The following is a 26,035-nucleotide window of genomic DNA, read 5'->3' as shown; positions in this document are numbered from 1 at the left end:
AGCCTCAAACACTTATGATTTTAAAGTATTTCAGGCTTGTACAGATGAGGACAGAGCTTGCAGGAATGGGGCAGGGAAAGGACTCACCGGGACGGGATGGGAAAATGAGTTCCCGCAGGGACGGTGAAAAATTTGTCCCCGTGTCATTCTCTAAACCTCAGACAAACCACTATCTCCAATTGCTTCACTTATGCTGGCTTTTACAAAGCCGTGGTCGAGGTTTCTACCGCAGGCCGGCGAGGTAAATACTCTGACGCCATAGAATTCCTATGAGTGTCAGAGCATTTATCTCACCGCCCGTGGTAGAAACCTCTACCATGGCTTTGTAAAAGGAGCCCTTAAATTGTAAGCCTTGTGAAGAAAAGATTTACCATCTATATCTGTGTATAATTTGTTGAAGGTTGCTTTATAAATGTTTTAAAAAATAGTTACGTTGTAATGCTACAGTAAGAAAGGAAATGTAAAAACTAGTTCAAAGTTTCAGGTAGCCTGTTGTCCTTTTCCCTAGGAGGAGGCCTTTTGATATATCAGGAGACCAGAGTGACATTTTTACATCAGCATCCGTTGCCCTTTTGTCTCCAGTCAGTATTTTCTTGAGTTGTCTTCAACTTTTGTTTTACTTATACTAACTCTAATGACTCTAACTGAATCTTTTAGTAAATATACCTCCCCTTTTACGAAACTGTGCAAGAGGTTTTTTTGCGCTGGCTGGTGTGCTGAATGCTCTGCGCTGCTCTGACGCTCATAGGAACCCTGTAACCATTGGAACAGCGTAGAGCATTCAACACATTGGCCGGCGCTAAAAACTTCTTGCATGGTTTTGTAAAAAGGGGGGTGGGGGAATAGTCACAAACCTTTTTTTTCTCAATATCTTAAGAGAGAAGAAAAGAGGTACTGGAGAAGCCATCATTACAATTTCTAGTAGTGTTTCTTACTTTTATTTTAAACATTTGCTCTAACCCTTGCTTTTTTTGAATTTGCCTCATGTCTTTTCTCCCCGATAGTTTAAGGTAAGTTACGTTCAAGTACAGGAGGCATTTCCCTGTTTTCTTTTACTTTGCCTAATGTAGTTCTTGCCTTTTATCTTATGTTCTTGTTTGTCTGTGTTTTTAATAGTTTTTAAAAGTTTTTATAGTTATAGTTTGGTGACGTATTGTCACTTCAAACTTGTATTTTAGCTAAAATTTGTCCTTTGTTTTTAGAAATTTGTACACCGCCTAGAAGGCTGATTGGGCGGTATAAGAAATTTTAAATAAACTTGAAACTTCCTGGAGGGCTTACAATCTAAGGGAACCTTTTATTAGAGCTTAGCATGCACTCATGCACATTAGTGTGTGCAAACTACCACATGACCCATAGGTCAAAAATAGGATGCGCAGACCCAAAGTTTTTACCCGAGGCAATGGTGAGGTAAGTAATGTGCTCAAGGTCACAATGAGTGCCAGTGGGATTTGAACACCGACTTCTCTAACCCCCAGAATACTCCTCTTCTCCAGATAGTTCCTTACAGATATTTTGTGTTGATTTCTTATTCTAAAAGCTCTCTTATGTCTCATATAGTGTATTTATATATTTTGCAGGCTATTGAACTGCCACCTAGACCAAAGACTCCAGAAATCCTAAAGTTAGTACCACCCTCTCCTTGCTGTCAGTCACACTTGTCTATCCAAGCTCCCACCCCTTCCCTTGGCATGACCCTCATTACTACAGCAGTAAGACTGAAGACTGTGTCCTATGTAAGAGTAACTCTTGGCTTTAGTGCCAGCCGCATCAAGATAAGTAACAATGATCTGTTCTTCTGGTGACTATGTTCTGATTGATAAAGGGAGGGGGAGAGACTAGAAGATTTCAAGTACAGTAAAACCTTGGATTGCAAGTAACTTGGTTTACAAGTGTTTTGCAAGACATACAAAACATTTTATTAAATTTTAACTTGATATACAAGCAAGGTCTTGCAATACAAGTACATACAGTATACCCACATCACAACTGAGCTGATGGTTCTTCTCTCTCTGACGCTGCAGGAGTATAGTGACTGTTCTAAACAAGCAAGGTCTTGCAATACGAATACATACAGTATACACGCGTCACAAAATCACAACTGAGCCAATGGTTCTTCTCTCTGATGCTGCAGGAGTGTAGTGACTACTCTAAACAAGCAAAGTCTTGCAATACAAGTACATACAGTATACACACATCAGAACTGAGCCGATGGTTCTTCTCTCTCTGATGCCTCGAGTGAGTGATTGTTCTAAACAAGCAAAGTCTTACAATACGAGTACATACAATATACATGCGTCACATCATCACAACTGAGCCGATGGTTCTTCTCTCTCTGACGCTGCAGGAGTATAGTGACTGTTCTAAATGAGCGAGGTCTTGCAATACAAGTACATATAGTATTTTGTATTAAAGTTTTTGGGTTGTGGAACAAATCGTCTGAGTTTCCATTATTTCCTATGGAGAAATTTGCTTTGATATACGAGTGCTTTGGATTACAAGCATGCTTCTGGAACAAATTATGCTCGCAAACCAAGGCTTTACTGTTTATGAAGGGATCACAGTTTCCAAGGGCTAGGCCAAGCACTGGTTTGGAAGCAAACATACTCTTCCGAGGCACTTAAGAGAATCTTGTCTTGGTCTAGTTTTCATCCCAAAGCATCCTGAATCTTTTTTTAATAGGCTAACACAGGGGTAGGCAATTCCAGTCCTCGAGAGCCGGAGCCAGGTCAGGTTTTCAGGATATCTACAATAAATATGCATGAGATAGATTTGCATCTCAAGGAGGCAGTGCATGCAAATCCATCTCATACATATTCATCGTGGATATCCTGAAAACCTGACCTGGCTCCGGCTCTCGAGGACCGGAATTGCCTACCCCTGAGCTAACAGATCCTAGAACAATGACAATCCCTTGTGCTGGATCCTTGTGACTTAGAGCAGTATGTTTGCTTTAGCAGCCTGCAAACTCTCAGATTTTCTATTACACCTTTGTTTAGCCACTGGCTTTTATGGCTGACTCTTACTGCAGTATCCTGCTTCAGCCACTAGAGACTCAAACAAAACCCACAAGTCATTTGCAATTTAACCTTATTTATTTATTTACAGTGGTGCCTCACACAACGAACTTAATTCGTTCCAGGAGCAAGTTTGTTATGCGAAAAGTTCGTTATGTGAAACGCGTTTTCCCATAACAATACATGTTAAAAAAAATAATTCGTTCTGCAGCATAAAATATGCTAAGATGACATAAAAAAAGATAAATTTGTCAAAATGGTGAAAATGGTGGTCTTGCTGAGGCCAAACTCTTTGACGAGGTCACACTGTTTTACCCCACATTCACTCCTTCTAATTATTTCCCGTTTCATTTCAACAGAAATCACCTTCCTGCTTTTTTTAGAAGCCATGATATATAAAAAATATTGAGTTTATCTTAAAAGGACGACTGCTGTGATACGTGCGTGCGTGCGTGATTTAATTCGTAATGAAGAATGATTGCCGCGATACGTGCTTAAGTTAAGCGCAGTGACTAACGACTGCCTGCAGTGCCTGCGCGGAAGGATGCAATACATCGGCAGCTTGGGCGACTTCGTTGTGTGAAACGAAGTTCGTTGTGTGAAACGAAGTTCGTTGTGTGAAGTTCGTTGTGTGAAACGAAGTTCGTTGTGTGAATCAAGACATGAAGTTCGTTGTGTGCAGCGTTCGTTGTGTGAGGCGTTCGTTATGCGAGGCACCACTGTATTTATTTATATACTGTATATTACCTATACGGTTTACATAATAACAAGCATAAAATGTTAATCGAAACATACATATTTCAATTGTTACAAATCACCATACCTTAAAAAGCAGTCAGCAGTCACAGAAGACACTTTCAGTCCCATTCTAAATATAAAATCTCAACACAAGAAAGCATTAACAATTGGATTTGTAACATTTTCTTAAAATTCATCCCTGGCAGAGCATTTCAAAGCTTTGCACCCGCTACCCACAACATGGCCGCACCAATCTTAATGTGGGAGATTGGCATTCTACCCTTTAAACACAGTTTCATACTGTTTTCTGATCTCAAACTTCTTTTAGGCCAATAGATTTCAAAAAACCCTTGAAAAGCAGTAGCAGTAGATCTGTTTTGCAAATAGCACGCGCAGATCAAAATATATCAGAAGAAGCTAGCCGCGCTTTCATCTCCCTTTGCATTGCAGACATAGAGAATGAAGCATTTTCATGTAGCTCTAAGGCTCAGACAGGATCTAGTCCTGTAGCAGCCTTCATGGCTTCCTTTTCTGTGTTGTTATTTTAGTTTTCAAAGCATTCCACCATGATAAAGATGTTTGAAGGATTCTCACACAATTCCTATTTAGGAAGCAATACAAAACATTAAAGTGGGTCATAAATGTTATATACACAGAACTAAAACCCGGGGAAATATAATTAATGGGCAGGAGAAGAAGGATGATACAGAGAGAAATAGAGAGAGGAGGAAGAAAGAATAAACCTCCCTAAGAGTCAGAGAGAAACCAGGAAACAGATAGACCATCCAATAGACAGAGGGACAAAAAACAGAGCCAAGAAACACTGACACAGAGACCAGGAGCCAGAAGTGGGACTGAAGAGGCTGAGTTGCAGCTTGAGACATTCTGCTAGATTCTGGAGTTTGAATAACAGAAACAGGGGTACCACTGGGTCCATGGTCTAATCAACTCTGCCCCACAAACCATCAGCAACTAGGGAGCAGGACTGGAGGTTGGTTGGTTTGGTCCCCCAACTGTAAAAAGTTTTCCATTACTCCTGTTTGAATTTAGGAATGTCAGAGCTTGTGGCTAATTAAGCTCAAAGTAAAGCCAGGAGTGGCTCAAAGTGGTATGGCATGGGAACTTTATAGCTCAGGGATAGCAAAAGAGAGAATGAAGTTGAAGAATACAAGATGTGTAAGAGACGGATGAGGAGAAAAGCAACAAGGGAAACCTGAAATTTCCTTATGGCTGTAGCTTTTCACATAATTTATCTGAAACACCATGAAAGAGAATATTCTCTATGGCAGTGGTTCCCAACCCTGTCCTGGAGGAACACCAGGCCAATTGGGTTTTCAGGCTAGCCCTAATGAATATGCATGAAGCAAATTTGCATGCCTATCACTTCCATCATATGCAAATCTCTCTCATGCATATTCATTAGGGCTAGCCTGAAAACCCGATTGGCCTGGTGTTCCTCCAGGACAGGGTTGGGAATCACTGCTCTATGGCATAACATGATGTCACCATTATCATGACATCACCTCTCTTGGTTGGGCACTGGGAGTGGGCAGGGTATGGAGGAGGTGGTTCTGTACCTTACCTGGTTATATTTTCATCCTCAGAGCACTGGAAGGGGAGCCACACAGAGTTCTGTTTGAGTTCATCCCAGAAACCGAACAGGAGTTGCAGGTACTTCCAGGGAACATTGTATTCATGCTGACGAAAGGAGAAGATAACTGGGCGACCATCATGTTCAATGGAAAGGTACTGAGAAGCACTTTGCTTTCTATGTTCAAATGTAAGCAAGGTAATTTACGTACATTTACATATCACAGGCCATGATAATTATTGTTACTATGTTAATTTCCTAATTGGTGTTGATAGAAGTGGAAGACAACATATCTTTGCAAAATTCCTAGTCTATGCATTTAAAACTTAGCAAGTAGCATCATGCAGAGGAAAATTAGCTTCTATCGTGATCAGATCTCATAAGCTGGTCATAATAAGAGACAGAGATTGCACGTCTTCTTGGCATGACCCATTGCTCCCCAGACTGATCAGTACAATGGGCTTTACCCGGCAGGGTATCTGAAAGAGTCTCATAGGACTTTTGCTCAATTGCATCAGTTGGTAAAATCAAAGAAATTTAAGCAATATATTTTACATTGCTCACACTCTAATCGTACTGCATTTTTTTTTTTTTTTTCTAGAAAGGGATTGTTCCATATAACTATCTGAAGCCAATGGAGCTGCGAATCCAGCCACAGCCACAGCAGGTATGAGAGCTAGGATGGTAAAGTGTGCAATCTGCAACCATGTGGATGCTGAACAAAGAACACTTTCAGGACAATATTGTTAACACATACAGACACAAAGACAGTTGTAATGTTACAATATATATATACACATACATATAGACACAGACACACACTGCAGTGTATCCCCAGTACCAGCTCTGACACAGAACTGGGCTACATTGCATTGTATATCATGCGGGCAGAATCCTTTTTTTTTGAAACACAGATTGAAACACAGAGACTTGGAAAGACAAAACCAATAGTTCCCAAACTGTGGGTCAGAACCATATCTGCATCAAATAAATGGTAGGGCAGTTGTGTCCTTGCAGGACATATTGATTATACATCTTGGCCTGCATGACTCAGTGAGGGGGTGCAGATTGGTCTGGAGCAGAGGCATAGCAGGAAGGAAGCCTGCTGGGGTAGTGTGATTTTTAGAGGGCTAAAATGAGGTTGCATCCATGAAAGACTTGAGAACATTCAGTTGAACCTTTCCAGAATCCAAATTAACAGGCAGGGGCAGGAGCTGCAATCTGCAATACTAATAGCGTAAGCTGAGAACAAGGTGGGCACTAGAAGGAAGGCTGTAGGAGGAGCCTCTGCTTACTAGTGCTGCTGATTCCCTGCCTCCTGTCTCTGGTTGGTTCATTTTACTGCACAGGATCAACTAATAAACTAGAGGCTAGTAAACACTTTCTTGGACTCCTGCAGTAATGCTGCAGTTTTGAGGGGAAGGGATAGAGAAAAAAAAAATCAAGAGATTTTATGTGTTCATAGGAGATCAAGAATGGGGGGGGGGGGGGGGCGCAAAGAAAAGAATAAGATATTTTGTGTGTATGAAGAAAAGGTCAAGAACATGAGAACCCACGCACCATTCACACACGCTCCAACCAAAAATGTCAAAAGAAAAAAACTGTACGACAACCTCCTAGCCACTCAAGCTGCAACACTCAACCCACAACTCTACATCCTATTGACCACGACCACAGACTACAAAAACCTTCAAAAAAGAAATAAAAACCCTTCTATTCAAAAAACACATAAAACCGAACTAACACAATCTGAAATGTCCAAAGCATTGCCTGCTACTACTCCATATGTACTTCCAATATCATGACAACTCAGATGTAATCCTTAGCAACTCAAAGAAATGTACAAACTACTCCCTAAATACTTCTTTTTTTATTTTTATTTTTTATAATTCTTTATTCATTTTTACAACTTACAAGTGTAGACATAAATAACATTTAAACTTACAAACATCACTTGAATTTCTATTACAATCATCTTAAATTAATGAAATTTCCCCCCCACCCTTACCATATCATATGTAATTATGTATATCTTATAATATATTATTTCCTACTAATCCAAGCACTTAATGTAAGATCAAACCCCCCACCCCCACCCTCTCAGTGACAATTATGTAAATAAGGGAAAAGTGTTATTTACTCATTACAATAATCTGTTAATGGTCCCCAAACATCTTTAAATTTATTAAACTGTCCTTTCTGTATGGCTATTATTCGTTCCATCTTATATATATGACATAAAAAATTCCACCAGAAATTAAAGTTTAATCTACTCAAATTCTTCCAATTAAAAGTAATTTGTTGAATGGCGACTTCAGTCATAATTAACAAGAGCTTATTATTTTTTGAGGATATTTGACTCTTTGCCTTCATTGACATGCCAAATAAAATAGTATCATATGATACGGCCACTGGATTTTCCAATAAATTATTTATTTGGCCCCATATTGATTTCCAAAAATCCAAAATAAATGGACAATAGAATAATAAATGATCTAAAGTCCCAGCTTCGAGATTGCAGTGCCAACATCCCTAAATACTTCTAATCTCCGGACAATCCAATTGTAATCCGCCTTGAACCGCAAGGTAATGGCGGAATAGAAGTCCCTAAGGTAATGTAATGTAACATGAGTGCCATATTAAAAGTGGGGGACAGAGAGGAAGCAAAAAAAGGGGTAAATATTGGGACATAGAGATTCAAAAGCAAGAGACTGTGAGAGTGAGGGTGCAATCAAGAGTGGACTGGAGAACAAGTGATTGAGTAGAGACGGGAACAAACAGGAGGAGATATCAAGAGAATGAGGGTAAGGTCATAGAGGAGAAAGCAAGAGTGATTAAGAGAAGATATGATAGAGGCCAATAAAACATGAATGAAATGGAATGGGTAAACGGAATGGTTGTTAACCCTTTCAACTAGTACTAAGTGTAGAGGACATTCTATGAAAGTAATGGGAATCATCACTATACTAGGACAGACCAAAGTTCCATCAAGCTCTGTAGCCTGTTTCCAACCGTAGTTAATCCAGGTCACAGGTACCTGGCAAGATCCCCAAAGAGTAAAATGGATTTTATGCTGCTGATCTCAAGAGTAAGCAGATAATTTTCCCAAGTCCATTTTAATAATGGTTTTATGGACTTTTCTTTTAGGATCTTGTCTAAACCTTTTTTGAACCCTGGTTTGTTTGTTTTTTTACCATATTCTCTGGCAATGAATTCCAGGGTTTAATTACATATGAGTGAAGAAATATTTTCTCCGATTTGCTTTAAATTTACTACATAGTAGCTTCAATTCTTTCTCTTTAATACTTGCATTTTTTGGAAAGAGTATTGAAGCGATTCACATCAACCTGTTCAATTCTACTCAATATTTTATAGATCTCACTCATATCTCCCCTCAGCCATCTCTTTTCTAAGAAAAAGTTCTAGTCTCTTTAACCTTTAAGTATAGGGAAGTCATTTAATCCCCTTTATCATTTTCTTCACACTTCTCTGTCCCTTTTCTAACCCTGCTATACCTTTTTGGAGATGCAGAGATCAGAATTGTACACAATACTTAAGGTGCAATCACACCATGGAGCAATACAAAGGCATGATAATATTCTCAGTTTTGTTTTCCAGTTCTTTCCTAATACAGTGGTACCTTGGTTTGCGAGCAAAATTTGTTCCAGAAGCATGCTCGTAATCCAAAGAGCTCATATATCAAAGCGAGTTTCCCCATAGGAAGTAATGGAAACTTGGATGATTCGTTCCACATCCCAAAAGCAGGCCAATGTTGCAATGATACATCTGTCCTCCCCCAATGCATATCTCTGTTAATGCACATCTATTCTGCTGTTTCTGTTCTGAGACCCCCATCATTCACTAGTCTGCTAGTACCTCCCGCTAGTCCAATACTACTACTCACCCGGTTCATAGACAATCCCGCAAAAGACAAAGGCGCGCGCCGACAACTGAGCGCAAGACGGAGGCGCGCGTCGAAGAAAATTACAGTTTTTAGGGGCTCCGACGGGGGTTTTTGTTGGGGAGCCCCCCCAGTTTACTTAATAGAGATCGCGCCGGCGTTGTGGGGGGTTTGGGGGGTTGTAACCCTCCACATTTTACTGTAAACTTAACATTTTCCCTAAAAACAGGGAAAAAGTGAAGTTTTCAGTAAAATGTGGGGGGTTACAACCTCCCACACCCCCCACAACGCCCCCACAACGCGGCGCGATCTCTATTAAGTAAAGTGGCGGGTTCCCCCCACGCCCCCCCCATTGGAGCTGTAAAAACTGTAATTTTCTGCAGTGCGCGCCTCCGCGCTGCGCTCAATTGTCTGCGCGCGCCTTTGTCCCGGCGCGCTTTTGACCTGACACCACTCACCCAATGTGTTACGGATTGGTTTTTGAAATCAGTTCTCTTCAAAAGCTCTTTACATAATGCCTCTCAAGCCACAACCTTCCCATTAATGTGCACTCACCAAAGAGCAGCTGCAGGCTTCCTAAACATACGCCATCTAGGAAAGGGTGAGAGCCAGAAGGCCTCGAGCATGCGCAGATGCTCAAGGCCCCACAGCAGCCCAGCATTGAACATCAGCGGCAGGCACTTTCAGCACCAGCACACATATGGTAAGGAGTGGGGGGATGAGGTGGACAGCAGCACTGATCATCTCAGTTGTGAAGGGAGGGAGCAGCGCAAACCGCGTTACTCGTAAAGCGAGGTTTGACTGTAATCCCTAACGTTCTGTTTTCTTAGCCACCACTGCACACTGGGTAGAGGGTTTCAATATATTATCAGCTATGACACTTAAATCCTTTCCCTGGATAGTGACTCCAAAAGTGAACCTTTGTATCGTGTAATATACTTTGGTTAAGTTCCTGTTCCCTACATGCATCACTTTGCCAGTGGGATTTGAACACTGAGTTCTCTAACCCCCAGAAAACTCCTCTTCTCCAGATAATTCCTTACAGATGTTTCATGTATCACTTTGCACTTGCCATCTGCCATTCTGATGCCCAATCTCCCAGTCTTGACTTAGAGAAAATACTTTTTTTACCCAGTGTACAATTGAACTTGCCAGGGTTTTAAAGGCCTACATTATAGGCGCCTGAGTGCTTTAGAGAATCGCATCTAGCAGCGCCTAAGTCCTTCTCTGCCCCTAAACACGCCTACTTTGGAGTAAGGCACCTATCTTTTGTAGAATTGCACCTGTCACCCACTTGATTGTTAAAGCTCATAATTGAAGCTAGTTTACTAATTAAGTTAAGCACCTAGCTTGAGGTGCCTCATAGAATTTCCCCCTTAGTTTGATTATGCTGTATCTTATGTGAGAATGGAATGAACAAAGAGAAGAGAGACAAAGACACTCTGGGTTTGTGTTTGTATGTGTGTGTGTATGAGAAGAAGCAACATGCTTGAACGTGTGGGGAGGAGAGAGAAGGCGTGTGAATAAGGATTGGAGCAACCTAGTGGTTATCACAGTGGATTGAGAATCTGAGGAACTGAGTTCAGTTCCCACAGTGGCTCCTTGTGACCCTGGGCAAGTCACGTAATCCTCTGTTGCCCCAGGTACAAAACACTTTAGACTATGTGCCTATTAGGAACAGAGAAAGTATTTGCATCTAATAAATGTAAACTGCTTTGGTTGAACTACAGAAAGGCAGTACAGTATTCCCCCGAAATTCACGGGGGTTCCGTTCTAGGAACACCTGTGAATTTTGAAAAACCGCGAATGCAGTTTTGAGTCTGTAAAAAGGCAGGAGAGGGCAGCTGGGGCACTGGTGAGTGCAGTAAATCAAACCTGGTATGCTCTGGGGGGGGGGGGGGGGGGGGGGGGGAGAAATTGGCTGTGCAGAAGGCTGATTGGCTAACCAGGGGGGGAGAGGAGAAGGAATCGGCTGTGCAGAAGGCTGATTGGCTGACTGGGGGTGGAGAGGAGTTGGAATTGGCTGTGCTGAAGGCTGATTGGCTGACCAGGGGGGATAGGAGGAGGAATCGGCTGTGCAGAAGGCTGATTGATTGACCCGGGGGGGAGGAGGGGGGAGAGGAGGAGGAGGAGGAATCGGCTGTGCAGAAGGCTGATTGGCTGACCAGGGGGGGAGAGGAGGAATCGGCTGTGCTGAAGGCTGATTTGCGGACTCATTCCCTGTATTGTCTGACCGGAAGAGGCAGTCAGAAAATACCACGAATAACTGAGTCCACGAATCGCAAATTGCGAATTTGCGGGGGAACACTGTACATCAAATGCATAACCCTTAACAGAGATGAGAGACAAAAGATTGCATGTATGTGAGAGGAATATCAGAAATTGTATGGAATCACCACATGTGTTGTTGAGAAGACAAGAGGGTTTTTTTTTAGGGGGAGGGGGGCTAGCAGGAGAGAAGAGGAAGAATGTGTGAGAGAAGGGAGAGAGCAAGAGTAGGGGAGGATGGAAAGCAAAAATGGGAAGTGAAGGTGAGCAAGGGGGAAGAGCAAGATTAGTAAGAGTGGAGAGACCAAAATGGGGAAACAAAGACCAAAAATAATAAGAATGAAAGAACCCTGACTGGACGAGGGCAGAAGGGTGATGATGTAGGTAAAAGAGGAGACAGAACTTCACTGTGAATGAAGAGCAGACAGAAAGAGGAGTCAAGAAGTGAAATAGGAAGCAAAAGGGACAGAAAAGAGAAGAGAAAGGGTTAAAGTAGCTGCTGCTGTTGGAAATGATAAAATAAAGACATAAAATAAAAGAGAAAATAAGGACAGTAGAGAAACGGACAACAAAGAAAGGAAGAGAGAGAGAGAAAGATGCTGAACCAGAAAATCAAACCAGTGATATCAAATGTCAAACAGAAAGTTGTCCTTGTTCCGGGGGGGGGGGGGGGGGGGGGGGGGGGAAGGGAGGGGAAGGGAGATGTTATGGAGGAAGAGAGAGGTGTATGCAATCTACTTTCTTTTCCCAAGCTTTCAGAGTCCCTAAATGAGATGTACACTTCTCCCTCCGTATTCGCTGTGACAGGGGATTAACTTTTTTTCATATGTTATTCGCTGTTTTCTATTCTAAACCATTGTGAATACAGTGAAACTGCAAATAATATGGTGGGAGACCTGGCTTGTTCCTAAAGGAGAGGCAAAACACAGTGAAGAAAGTGCTGGGAATCAGCGATTTTTCTCTGTGAACGCTTGGAATCAGCGATTTCTCTACGCAAGCTGACGTAATTGGGGGGAAGAGCCAGCAAGCTAAAAACTGTGAATAATCGAAACTGTGAATGCTGAAACCGTGAATACAGAGAGAGAAGTGTAGAACATAGATAATGATTGCAGTAGAAGAAAAGTGTTTAATGTGAGAATGACAAGAGGAGACTGAGAGGGGACATGATAGAAATATTCAAAATACTGAAGGGAATGGACTTAGTAGATAAAGACAGATTGTTCACCCTCTTCAAGGTAGGGAGAACGAGAGGGAACTCTCTAAAGTTAAAAGGGGATAGATTCCGTACAAACGTAAGGAAGTTCTTCTTCACCCAGAGAGTGATAGAAAACTAGAACGCTCTTCCGGAGTCTGTTATAGGGGAAAACACCCTCCAGGGATTCAAGACAAAGTTGGACAAGTTCCTGCTGAACTGGAACATACACAAGTGAGGCTGGACTCATTTAGAGCACTGGTCTTTGACCTGGGGGCCGCCGCATGAGTGGACTGCTGGGCACGATGGACCACTGGTCTGACCCAGCAGCGGCAATTCATATGTTCCATTAGAGGTCTTAAAAAGACAGGAGGTAACTCTGGGCTTGAAGCTAGTAATCAAGAACTAATCTTATAATACTGTGAGTTAGGGAAATGCATGACTAATAAATCTAGTTGTTTGGGGTTTTTTTTGTGTTTTTTCATAAATTTTTTATTTTTCAAAATAAATATACAAAGTATACAAATAATTATTATAAATATGCAAATATACATATATGTAAATATACAAAAGATAACTTAAACATAAAACAGACTAGTTGTACATATCACAGTTAATAAGCGGGAAGATAGTATTAATTATAAGTCAATACAACCAGTGTCTCATGTCCACCAAATCTAGTTGTTTTGATGTTCTGAAGTATTCAATAACATCCTCTTTTGTTAACAGGAACAAATAGCACCAGAGTCTAATATCCCAGCTCCACCTACATCCGTTGCTCCTCAGATGCCAAGGATTGTGATAGGTAAGAAAGCTACTCAAACTTACCGTATCCCAACAGGGTCCCTACAGGCCCAGAAAAAAAATTATTTTCTGTGCTTTCAGAGTGAAGGAAATGGGGGTGGAGAAGTGCTCTAGTGGTCAACCAGGGTCCAAATCTTACTTCTCCCATGGATACTTTTGTTACCTTAAACTCACTTTGCCTGTAGATGATCTGTGCATGCGCTTGCTGTCCATCTCTGCTCCCATGCTCACGACAGCAATGTTTTTCACCAGAGCAGAAAATATCCAGCGGCAAATGGTTTTCTTCAATCTGTGTACCAAAATACCATCACTAGAGGAGCCGCGGATTAAATAGCAGATATGTGAAGCCTTGCCTTTATGTTACCAAACGTTCGGTTTTAGCCCGTGGGTTTAAAGTGGGGCTGCATTGCGGTGTGTTCTGAAACAGAACACGCCATAGTGCAGCACCGCTTTAAACCCGCGGGTGGTTAAAACCACAGGCTCGCACTGCAGGGAAGGGCGGCAGAGAGCAGGAGAGTCCTTCCCTTCAGTGTTAAGGGCACTGCAGCTAGTGATGCTGCGGGTATTATTGTGGCAGTGTGCTGACTGACGTCGCTACTGTTGTGGGAAAAGTTGTACAGCAGGTCGCTCTGGGGTAGTAAGGGACAGGATGGTTCATAGACAAAACCGCGGAAGTCAAAGGCGCGCGCCGACAACTGAGCGCAAGACGGAGGCGCGCGCCAAAGAAAATGACAGTTTTTAGGGGCTCCAATGGGGGGTTTTGTTGGGGAGCCCCCCACTTTACTTAATACAGATCGCGGCGGCGTTGTGGGTGGTTTGGGGGGTTGTAACCCCCCTCATTATACTGTAAACTTAACTTTTTCCCTGTTTATAGGGAAAAAGTGAAGTTTTCAGTAAAATGTGGGGGGTTACAACCCCCCCACAACGCCCCCCACAATGTGGCGCGATCTGTATAAAGTAAAGTGGGGGGTTCCTCCCCCGCACCCCCCCCCCCGTCGGAGCCCCTAAAAACAGTTATTTTCTTTGGCGCGCACCTTTGTCTTCCGCGATTTTGACCTGACACCAGACAGGATGGATCTGGGCCTGGAGGGGGAGGGAACTGCAGGGAAGGGTGGCAGAGAGCAGGAGAGTCCTTCCCTGCAGTGTGAGCCGGGAGAGTTGGAGCAGCAGAGAGCAGGAGAGTTGGCAGGGACGTGAGCGACTGGGTCCTCAGCAGTCGCTTGTTTTTGGATCGGCCAGCCCAATCGGTGTTCCTTCTTCAGTTTAGTGAATTGCTGCTTTCCTACTTTGCATGCCGTTTCCCCTCATTTGCATGCTTGGATCAGGCGCAGATCGGATTGGGAGTAAGGTTAGTGAATTGGGTCAGGGTCGCAAAGTGGTCAGTGAATCTAGCCCATTGACTTTAGGAAGAGGGCAAGCTGTGAAGACAATCATCACATCTGAGAAGGAGGGAGTCACAGTCATTGCACAATAACACACCATCTGGCTTGGCTCACAATATATTTATACAGGGAGGCCTGAGGAAGATCTATGCTTTCTGATTCCAGGTCAAGGGAGGGGCACAGCCAATGCTCGGGTTAAAGCAGGGGATGGATTTATGTAAACAAACAGGAAACTCAATTAAAATAAACACTGAACTTCCTTTGCAAACTTTTCTGCTTCTAGATAATGCATCCCACTCATCTTCAGATCTACAAAGAGAAGAAACATGGAAGGTAATACTGTAGATCTTGCATGATTAATGATCTTGCAGAGATGCAGGCTTCTAATCAAGTTGGAGCTTTAGACTATATGCTGCTTGTGCTGCTCCCTGAGTGTCAAGAGAGGAATGCCATCACAAGGCTGGAAAAAGCACTGTGAATATGATGCCCCAACTATCTGACTCAGTTGCTGTCTGGAAGATCCATGTTTGATTTCCAGGCCTAGTTTCCATTTCTGGGTCAACCAAGGCCGGGCTGCTGAGGAAGCAGTGATCACTGCCCCAGGGCAGGAAATGGGAGTCTCAGCCATTGTTCAATGATGACATCTCCCCCTCAGCCATCTCTTTTCCGAGCTGAAGAGCCCTAACCGTTTTAGTCTTTCTTCATACGAGAGGAGTTCCATCCCCTTTACCATCTTGGTCGCTCTTCTTTGAACCTTTTCTAGCGTCACTATATCTTTCTTGAGATAAGGAGTTCAAATGAGTTCGCACCATAGAGCAATACAGGGGTATTATGACATTCTTAATCTTGTTAACCATCTCTTTTTAAATAATTCCCAGCATTCTGTTTGCTTTTTTGGCCGCCACCACACATTGGGCGGAAGGTTTCATTGTATTGTCTACAATGATACCCAGATCCTTTTCTTGGGTGCTAACCCCCAAGGTGGACCCTAGCATTCGATAACTTCCCAATATGCATCACTTTGCATTTGTCCACATTAAATTTCATCTGCCACTTGGATGCCCAGTCTTCCAATTTCCTAAGGTCCGCCTGCAATTTTTTACAATCTACATGCATTTTAATAACTTTGAACAGTTTAGTGTCATCTGCTATTTTAATCACTTCACTTGTCGCTGCAATTTCCAGATCATTTATAAATAAGTTAAATAGCACCAGTCCCAGTACAGACCCTTGCTGCACTCCACTGTTTACTCTCCTCCATTGAGAAAAATGACCATTTAACCCTACCCTCTATTTTCTATCCAATAACCAATTCCTTATCTACAAATGAACTTTGCCACCTATCCCATGACTCTTTCATTTTCTCAGGAGACTCTCGTGAGGAACTTTATCAAAAGCTTTCTGAAAATCTAGGTACACTATATCAACTGGCTCACCTTTATCCACATGTTTATTCACACCTTCAAAGAAGTTAAGCAAATTTGTGAGGCAAGATCTCCCTCGGCTGAACTCATGCTGACTCCATCTCATTAAATCATGTTTGTCTATGTGTTCCACAATTTTACTTTTTATAATCGTTTCTACCATTTTGCCTGGCACCGAAGTGAGGCATACCGGTCTGTAATTTCCTGGATCTCCCCTGGAGCCCTTTTTAAAAATCGGCGTAACATTGGCCACCCTCCAATCTTCAGGTACTATAGACAATTTTAATGACAAGTTACAGATCACTAACAACAGGTTAGCAATTTCATGTTCGAGTTCTTTTAGTACCCTGAGATGTATCGCCTTTTAACTTATCGATTTGGCTCAGTACATCTTCCAGATTCACTGAGACTTCTTTCAGTTTCTCCGCATCATCACCCTTGAAAACCATTTCTGACTTCACTACAGGAAGAGGTGGTCGGAGCAGACCGCGAGTGATTTCCTTCACCTGCCAGCGCTCCAGCTGCCCTCTCCTATCTTCCCTGCCTAAAACCGTATTTGCAGTTTTTCAAAATTTGCAGGGGGTCCTGGAATTGAACCCCAGTGAATTTCGGGGGAGTACTTGTATATAAAAATTTTCCTGAATAAAGCAACATTTAGAAACCCACTTTCAACTGCAGTATGATCTAGATGTCTATTGAAAATGGGAGGAGGGAATTCCTGCCTTCTGGCAATGTAGCAAATGAAAACCATCTACCTTGAAACCCTAGGCCTCCTCCCCCAAGCCAACACGGTGTTCCCATGTGGTTGATTTTATATTGCACAGGGCGAGTGAGTGGAGAATTGGAGAAAAAGGAATAGAAGCAAAAGGTGATGCTACAAACAGGTTGCAAGTTAAAAACACACACAAAGATTTCTTAAAAGGGGAACTTTTTATAATCATTCTAAGATTAACCAAATAGTAAAGAGTATCTTGACATAGAAGCAGTAGTTGCTTAAATGTGATCATTTAAAACAAACATAAAAGAAAAATATTTTATTGGCCAAAAGGCAGAAGGTCAACTATTTGACAATAAAAAAAAAAAAAAAATAATAATTTAACATGATTTATATTTCTAATCTTTCAGAGAGCCAAGCTTATCTGTTTTATTAGTGTTTCAGTTTGGCTTTTTCATCTTTGGTTTTAACAGTCTTTTTTCCACAATGGTTGTGAACGGATTTCATGGTATCTTATTATAGAGCAGAATTCATCTAAACCAGTGGCTCTCTCAGATTAGTCAATTGTAAGGGTACAGAGCTTCAATGTGATAGTGTTTCCATTTGACAGAACGGCAGTGAGAACTTTTGATAGCCAATCCTGTTTGTTTTATTTGAGTATAAGTCTACCCCTTTTTGAACCCTCTTCTGATAGAGGGTGTTTTATTATGTTAATTACTTCCTCTTATTCTGCACTTTTTCTGATTTGCTATTCAAACTGTAATGGGTGCTCTTCCTCCCTCTGGGTCCCAGGCACACTACACTGTGAAGGTGCACTGTAAATACACGGTAGCCTTACAGGCCGCAGAAGCACAGGGCTACAGTGACATACTGGACAGAGTGTGTCAGAAGCTGCAACTTCAAAAGGAGTGTACAAGGCTGAGGTAAGCTGGGTCATATTTCTAGAAGTAATGGAATTTAAAGGCACAGTACATCAAACTAAATAACTTGGTATCTTCATATTGGTTTTGTTAAACTCTGAAGATATGCAGCAGAGCTTCTGATTAGCTGCAGCAACTGACACAGAATCTGCCTCTAGCCCTGGCATTCCTCCTACTAAACTGGCACTGCTTCCCTTTTCCTGTCAACCATATGTCTGCTTCTCTCATCTCCATTATCTGCTTATTACACATAGCTTTCCCCTTATGCAGATCTGCCAAGTCTCCTGCCAATAAGCCGTGATCTCCCACTTGCTTCCCTGTGCTGTGCTTCTTTCTTTCTCTTTCTTTTCTTCCAACCCCCAAACTTCTCCCTCCTTGGGTGCCCATCTCTTTCCTTCCAACATCCTCTCCTGCTGTTTCTGTCTCTCCCCTCCCATCCAGCACTACCCTACTCCATGCTCTTTTCTCCTGTACTCTCTCCTTTCCATAATGCTTCTCCAGCCATTTCTCCCTCCATGCTGTTTTTCTAACCCCCTCCCTCCCTCCATGGTGTTTCTCCAATCACTTACCTTCTCTCCTCCAACCTCCAATGCTGCCTTCCGACTCCCTCTCCTACCTTCTCCCCAGGCCAGCCGCTATATTTTAACCTTCAAGGCAGCCAGCATCACTGCAGCAATGAGGTGAGCCCACTGCCGCTGGTCTGCCCCAGAAGCCATTTCTCTGCTGCAACTTTGGTGTGACTGCAGAGGTAAACAAAACTACTGTCTTATTTCTGTGAGTTCTCACTTAGGTCTAGGGCAGGGGTGGCCTTGGGGGGCTAGAAGCCAGTTGGGTTTTCAGGATTTCCGCAATGAATATGCATGAGATCTATTTGCATGCACTGCTTTCAATGCATATTCAGGACTTGCAGAGAGGCAGCTTCTAGGACAGACCAGTGGCAGCAGGCTCACCTCATCACTGTAATTTAATCTTTGGGCAACCGGCAACAGCAGTGAGATGAGCCTGATGCCACCTTTCTGCAGGTCCCAACTACGCGGGAACAGGAAATCACTGCAGCGAGGTGGCATCTGGGGCAGACCAGTGACAGAAAGCTCACTTTGTGGTTGCTGCCGGCTGCCCAAAGATTAAATTATAGCTGCCGGGCCTGGGGAGGAGGTAGAAGGGGGAGTCGAGAGAGCCAGCTAAACCCAGACTCCCCCATTTTTAAAAACCGTCTGGCCATCCTGGACAGTCCTCTAAAAAGAGGACATGTCCGGGTTTCCCCCAGATCTCTGGTAACTCTGCCTGGAGGCTTTGGCCTTTCAGTTGCTGTGGCCTCACATACACCTTCACAATATTATAGAACTATATTACCTCCAGTGCCAGTCAGTGTCTATATTTCTCCTCTCCCTTAGATTTGTGACATTATTAACTGCCTTGATGTGTGGAAAGGGAAACCTAGGAAAATTTAATAAATTAAAAACTCTTAATTTCCAGCAATACTCATTAAAGATAACATGAAAATCCAGCTGGTTAGTACTGCCCCTGCAAAGTTCTTAGAACCACTGCTCTCGATTCAAAACCTAATATATGAAAAAAAGCAGGCATATCTTCAGGTGGTGTGTAACTGCCAACAGGCCTCTCTGTCTGTGGAAGTGAAAACGGCTGCATTTCTTCCAGTGCTCAAAATAGCAACCTATTCATTCTTTGGCTTTATTGCTGCCTCTGGTGGTCTTATTCCTAGATCTCCTTTGCATCTTTCATAATGTAAGAATGAGGTTCTGAGCTCATGAAGCAGCACTTGATTTATTTAACTTGATCCTGGGCAGTCTTGGAAAAAATACAAATGAACTTCAGAATTGAGCTTGCTCAGTACTGGATTAATGGTATTTTTCCCACTTGAACTGAGTAAACAGCTCTTTATGGACATTCTGGGAGATTTGGAGCTCCTCATATTTCAAAGCTTATGTGTGTACAGAGGATGTTATGGAGGTTTTTGAAGTTTTGGTGTGGACTGGATTTCAGAGGTATGGCTGCTCACCATATGTATACACTATGGAACCTGTGTTAATTTGCTCATGTTTTTCCTGGATTATTTCTGCACCATCCAATAGCACGAGCAATCTCATAATCTATCCACTAGTAGCATTCTGAGTCAGAAATGTACCCTGTGTGACACACCGCCTAGCACTCGCACCCACCCACTGCCTCATAGCCAAGCAGGGCAGGATACTCTTTTTGACATCCCCATCTCTCTTGCATCCTATGCAGCTTTACTGGTCACACATACCTCACTAGGGCTCTGCTTCCACTGAGGCCCAAGATGGGTAGTTTTAGTTTTAGGGAAATTGAAGCAGTTTACAATGAAAGCAATCAAATTGGTGAGAAAAGGGGAGAGAGAAAAAAAGATCCAAAGATCCAGTGTTCGTAGGAACTTCAAGATTGAGAATCACTTGTCTCCAAATACTAGGGTGAATAGATAGTTTAGGCAGTTTTTAAAACAGGTCCAGTTTAATTCCTCTCTTAGGAAAACAGGAAGAGACCGAGTTCCATTCTGAGGAACCAAAATCTGGAAAAACAATAGACCTTGTAGTGTCAGGATAATGACTGATGTGGAGAGGTAAGGCTATTCAGTTTACATACTGAGAACATGTAGGGTATTTCGAAAGGTACAGGTATGTGATAAATCTGAGTCCTTCTATGTAAAAATTTGTGAATTAAGGATTGAGGCAATATATTCAAATCTGCCTGTGTTAATCTAGAAGCAATAGCTTGAAGTTGTCATTTTTGTATAGCAGATTGGGGAAAGCCAAAAGAGTGATTTACAATGATCAATGCAGTACAAAATTATAGCAAAGACCAATGTTTTCAAATCATTGAAAGCAAAGCAGAATAGTAGACCTTTACTCCATGATCTAGAACCCCAATTAAATAGACCTGCTGCTAAATGCTTCTTCTCTTGCAGCTATAGGTCTATAAATAGTGAAGAACTCGTACCACTAAATGAAGAAAGCATAAAAGTAGCATGGAGTCAGGCCAAAAACCACTATCTGAAACTTTGGTGTGACTATGCAGAGGTAAGCAAAACTACTATCTTAACTCTGTAGGTTCTCACTAAGGTCCAGGGAATAAGCTATTACATCCAACTTAGAACCGTTTTGTATATATTGTTTTATTTTAATTTCTTATATAACCCCTCAAGCCCAAAAGCTATTGAGGTGGTCTACATTCAGGTATAATAGGTATTTTTCTGACCTTGGAGGGCTCACAATCCGAGTTGTACCTGAGGCAATGGAAGGCTAAATGATCACAAGGAGAGCGTCTGGGATTTGAACTGGGCTCCTCTACTTCTTATCCTGCTGCTCTAACCATTAAGCTACTCCTAGGAAATAAAGACTTAGAACTTCACATACTCAAGATCTGCCTGTGGAATTACTTCTGATGTAGCGTGTACTAAATTATAATGCGGGGGTTTTCTGTTTCTTTTTAATGTTGAATTCTTACTTCTGGAGATGAAATATAATTTTGATTTCTAGTAGACTTCACTAGAAAGTCTATTAGAAGTTAAAAAAAAAATCAGCCATAAAAAAAACTGGGATCTTCAACCTTGAGAACCCTGGGGACAGGATTCTCAATTTGGAGACTCACAAGTCTTTGAATTCCTGCATGAGTGGTCTGAATCCAGGACTTCCGCATTTTCTCACTGGCCCCTTATCTACTTAACTCCTTACCCTCCCCACCCATCTAGCCAACCCACTATTTACCCTAGGGAAGTGGGTTCATGGATAAGCATTAAGGAATATTTCAGAAAAGGGTGGATGCGCAGAATGTTAATGGTTGAAGCGCCCTGGTCTCAAGAAAGTTTTCCTGCCTTGGGTCCTGAGGCATTTAGGTCAAGACAAAAAAGCTTCCAATTCAATAGAGGTAATATACAGTAACATATTAGATGATGGCAGAGTCTGATATGATAGAGTTGCCAGGAGAATTACCTTCGCTGGCCACCACCCTCCTCGCCACTCCCTGCTCCTTCCTGACCCCACCCTCCCCCGACGCACACGTGCTCCTTCCCTCCTCTCGTACCTCTTTAATTTTCCCAGCATGAACACCATTATGAACTTGTTGCCCGCATTGGTAGCACCTCTCTCTGACATCACTTCTGGACCCCATGCCTAGGAAGTGACATCAGAGGGATAGCTTATGCAATGCCAGGCTGCAAATTCATCATGACAAAACTAGACATCAGACTGATTTGAAAATCTAACTATAGACATTTGTCAAAGCCATCTGCTGGATAGCTTTAGAATTCTGATGCTAATTTTGCTCTTTCTTGGTAAGGCCAGAAATTTTTAAATTGACCCTTGTAATGCTACCCAGTGGCATAGGGAGGGTAAGGGGCATCTAGGGTGGTGGTATTCCCTACCCTTTTCCCTGCCCCCTGTGCCTTCCCTTCACTGGTACCTCTTTAACTCATCACCAGCATGAGCAGTATCTCTAACCTGCTGCCCACGCCAAACTTGGCTCTTCCTCTGTCACTTCTTGGTCCTGCACCCAGGAAGTGACTTCAGAGGGAGAGCCAAGGCCAGCGTAAGATGCTGCTTGTGCTGGCAAAGTCTCAGGAGGCATGGGGCAAAGAGGAGGACAGATGCTGGCACACCCACTAAGATGGCCTTCCCTAACTATATCACTGATGCTACCCTCCATCATATTGGGAAGGAATGGATAGGATGTGTCTGTTGTACTATGTTTGAGTAAATTTTAAATATGTATGTTTTCTATTGTAAGCTGCTTAGGAGATAGGCAGGGAATTTTTTTTTTTTTTAAAATCAATTCAGTCCATCCTAGCATTGTAATATAATTTGTAATATAATATGACAATGTCCCATTGATTGTCCTGGTCTCAGAGATCCCTATTATATTTATCTTTTTATTTAGTGTAATATATTCTAATGCTCCCATCTTATTTCTTAGGCTTCTGGCATTTGTAGACAGACTTTTCAAACAATTCCTTTTGATTACCCATGACTTGGGTATTTTTGTCCCCTCCTTTTTTTGTTTTGTTTACATACTAAAGAGCGACAGGAACAAGATTTTTTATTTATTTGGATTTTGCTCACATCTTGTCAGTAGTAGCTCAAAGTGAGCTACATACAGTAGGTATTCCCCTGTCCCTGGAGGGCTCACAGTCTAACTTTGTACCCAAGGCAATGGAGAGTTGTGACTTGCCCAAGATCATAAGGAGCAGCATTGGAATTTGAACCTAATACCCTTTCATACACCTATGCTGGAGATTAGATTAAACCCCAACAATTCAAATTTGAATTTTGGTTAGAATTAGTTTCACTTTATTATTCTTTTATATTTAGAAGAATTGCCAAGTTCTGTGTGGGAGACTTTTTTCTTTGGCAAAACCTGGTTTTGAACTTCCAAAGCAGTATGGGATTTGTAGTTCCTGATTCTACAACATTAAAGTGGTGTGGGGCCCACAATGCAATAGGATAGAGTTTGTCAGAAATCCAGGACTGGCTTGAAGATTCTATCCTGAATCTAGGTAACTTAGTAGCTCTATAATTTATTTTTGGAATGTCTAAAACAAACATAGCTCAATCCTTTCTCTTTTATCTTCTTTAAACTTGTGGTTAATGGTATACTATAGGCATACTTTCTACAAAGTATATGCATCATCATGCTATTAAGAGACTTATCTGCTTTAGGTGGAACGGATGACAAGTGAAAAAAATATTGATGTCAAGGATATTGGTCAGCAGAAAGAAGCACTAGAAGAAAAAGCCAGTGAGGTAGTGGCACTGTTTGACTATGAAGCTATAGAGCCTGAAGATTTGGAGTTCCATCAGGGGGATGTGATACTTGTCTTGTCCAAAGGTAAATGATTCCTTCAGATTTGATGGAGGTTAATTCTCTTATTTTCATGTTACACTTAATCTCAATCCTTGTTCTTTCCACCTTTTAATACCCTCAGCCACTAGCTGCTTCTGTTTCTCTATTAGCATGGCTGGATTGAAAAATAGATGATCGAAGGGGAAAACACACAGTGAGCTGTTTTGTGCATTGGGTCGATAAAAGCAATCGTCGCTAAAGCTGTGAAAACAGGGTTAGTGATGATCGCTGACTTTAGTGCATCTAACCCATTCTTCACTGCTTTATTTCTGTTGGAGTTGCCAAAACATAGCTTTGTTTTCAGTAATTGATTTTTATCAAAACAGATAGCAACCATGAGAGAGGGCACCAAGAGAAGATTCTTCCTCAATCTAAACAGTGGAGAGTCCTGGTGTAGGCATCCTTTCATACAAGTGCAAATTTCTTAATCTTCTGAAAGAACTAGAAACCCCTTTCTTTTTTTTTTTTTTAATGTGAAAGAAAACTGTTAACATCATTATTGTATTTTCTTTTTCAGTAAATGAAGACTGGTGGGAAGGCCAGTGCAATGGGAAAGTGGGCATCTTCCCAACATCATTTGTTGGAGAACACATAGCCAAGACACCTGGAATTTGACATTTAGGAGCCTATCCAATCTTTCAATTCATGAACATAAGACATGTCATTCTGGGTCAGATCAATAGTCCATTGAGCCCAGCATCCTGTCTCAAAGTGATAAATCCTGGTAACTTGACAGTACCTAATGCATCGTAACAGGGAAATCCACTGCCTATTGCTTAGTTAAAGAAGAGCTAGTGGCCATCAAAATTCTGGGTCAATGGACATGTCCTCCAGAAACTTGTCCAAACCTTTCCTAAGTTCTTGAACACATTTCCCAGCTTAATTATGCAGTTAGTTTCATGTAGTTCCCCCTATCCCCATTCATGTGCTCCATATCATGTAACAATGTAATAAACAGCAAACACATCTACTTCTTAGTTATCTCTTCTCCCAGCTGAAGAGCTCTATCTGATTTAGCATTTTGGCTGTATTTTTCTGTTTTTCATAGATGTGGTGATAAGACCTGTACACAAGTCAAAGTGTGATCAATCACATCAAATATCCATACCCATGCATTACAATATTTGCAGTTTTGTTATCTATTCCTTTCTAATAATTCCTAACATTCTACAGCGCCAGCTAAATTATTATGGATTTTATAACAAGTTGTTTTTTATTGAAAATGACATATTTAATTGTAAAAGACAGAAAAGTGTAAAATTTAAGAAGAAAACATGTTTACTACATTAAAATGAAACTCTTACTGTGTTTGGAAATCAGTTTGCATAATGTCAATAGCCTATCCTCCGTGAGCCTATTCCAGAGAAAGGAAAATGGTAAAACCAGAGGGCATAATTTGAGGTTGAGGGGTGGTAGATTCGAGTAATGTTAGGAAATTCTTCTTTATGGAGAGGGTTGATGAGTGGAATGTGCTCCTGAGGGAGGTGGTGGTGAAGAAAATGGTGACAGAGTTCAAACAAGCGTGGGATGAACACAGAGAAGTTCTAATCTAAAAATAATGGGTATACATTGAAGGAACTAAGGCCAGTACTGGGCAGGCTTGCACAGCCTGTGTCCCGTATATGGACATTCAGTTGAGAACAGGCTGGGGAGGGTTTCAATGGCTGGGATGGTTAAGATGGGCTGGAGTGAGCTTTGATGGAGACTCCAGTAGATGGAACCTAAGCACACTACCGGGCAGGGCTCTGGGTTTCTGGCAGGGCTCTGGGTTTCGAAGAAAAAGGACCATTTAAACTAAATATTTATGAAGCATGTATGGTTAGGCAGACTGGATGGACTACTCGGGTCTTTATCTGCTGTCATTTACTATGTTTATATGATCTGGCAAGCCTTCAATCATATTGTTTGCACACTTTTAATGTTATTGTTGTGAAAGCATTCTTGTAAAAGTCTCTTCATTAGTTGCTGCTTGTCTGCAACAGTGCAGTCATGCATCTTGACCTTCAGGATCTTCCATCCATTCAATAGGATTCATGTCTATACAGTTTCCTAGCAAGTCCAGAAGTTTCATTTGTTTTGGGGCCAATAAATTCTTAATTTTCTTAATGGTATAGAAGCCGGCTTTGTCTTGTTCAAAGACAACCTCTTTCTTAAAGGTTTTCACCACACCAAGCTTCTATTTAGAGAAAGTAGCCATGTTTTGAGAACT

General features: G+C 41.9%; 1 protein-coding gene across 1 annotated transcript in view; it reads left to right on the top strand.

Annotated features, from left to right (window-relative positions):
• The window catches only part of NCF2 (neutrophil cytosolic factor 2), a 57,482-nt gene extending 32,228 nt beyond the window's left edge, over positions 1-25,254 (top strand). Inside the window, exons 7-15 of the mRNA XM_033915215.1 lie at positions 1,581-1,624; positions 5,360-5,501; positions 5,948-6,013; positions 13,437-13,512; positions 15,177-15,226; positions 17,825-17,955; positions 20,897-21,008; positions 23,643-23,811; positions 24,344-25,254. Coding sequence (XP_033771106.1) covers positions 1,581-1,624; positions 5,360-5,501; positions 5,948-6,013; positions 13,437-13,512; positions 15,177-15,226; positions 17,825-17,955; positions 20,897-21,008; positions 23,643-23,811; positions 24,344-24,441 — 888 coding nt within the window. The 3' untranslated portion in view covers positions 24,442-25,254. The remainder of the gene's footprint in view (positions 1-1,580; positions 1,625-5,359; positions 5,502-5,947; positions 6,014-13,436; positions 13,513-15,176; positions 15,227-17,824; positions 17,956-20,896; positions 21,009-23,642; positions 23,812-24,343) is intronic.
• Positions 25,255-26,035: the final 781 nt, after the last annotated feature.

The sequence above is a fragment of the Geotrypetes seraphini genome, chromosome 12 (assembly GCF_902459505.1).
Source record: "Geotrypetes seraphini chromosome 12, aGeoSer1.1, whole genome shotgun sequence".
NCBI lineage: Eukaryota > Metazoa > Chordata > Amphibia > Gymnophiona > Dermophiidae > Geotrypetes > Geotrypetes seraphini.
This window is presented reverse-complemented; position numbering and strand designations above follow the sequence as displayed.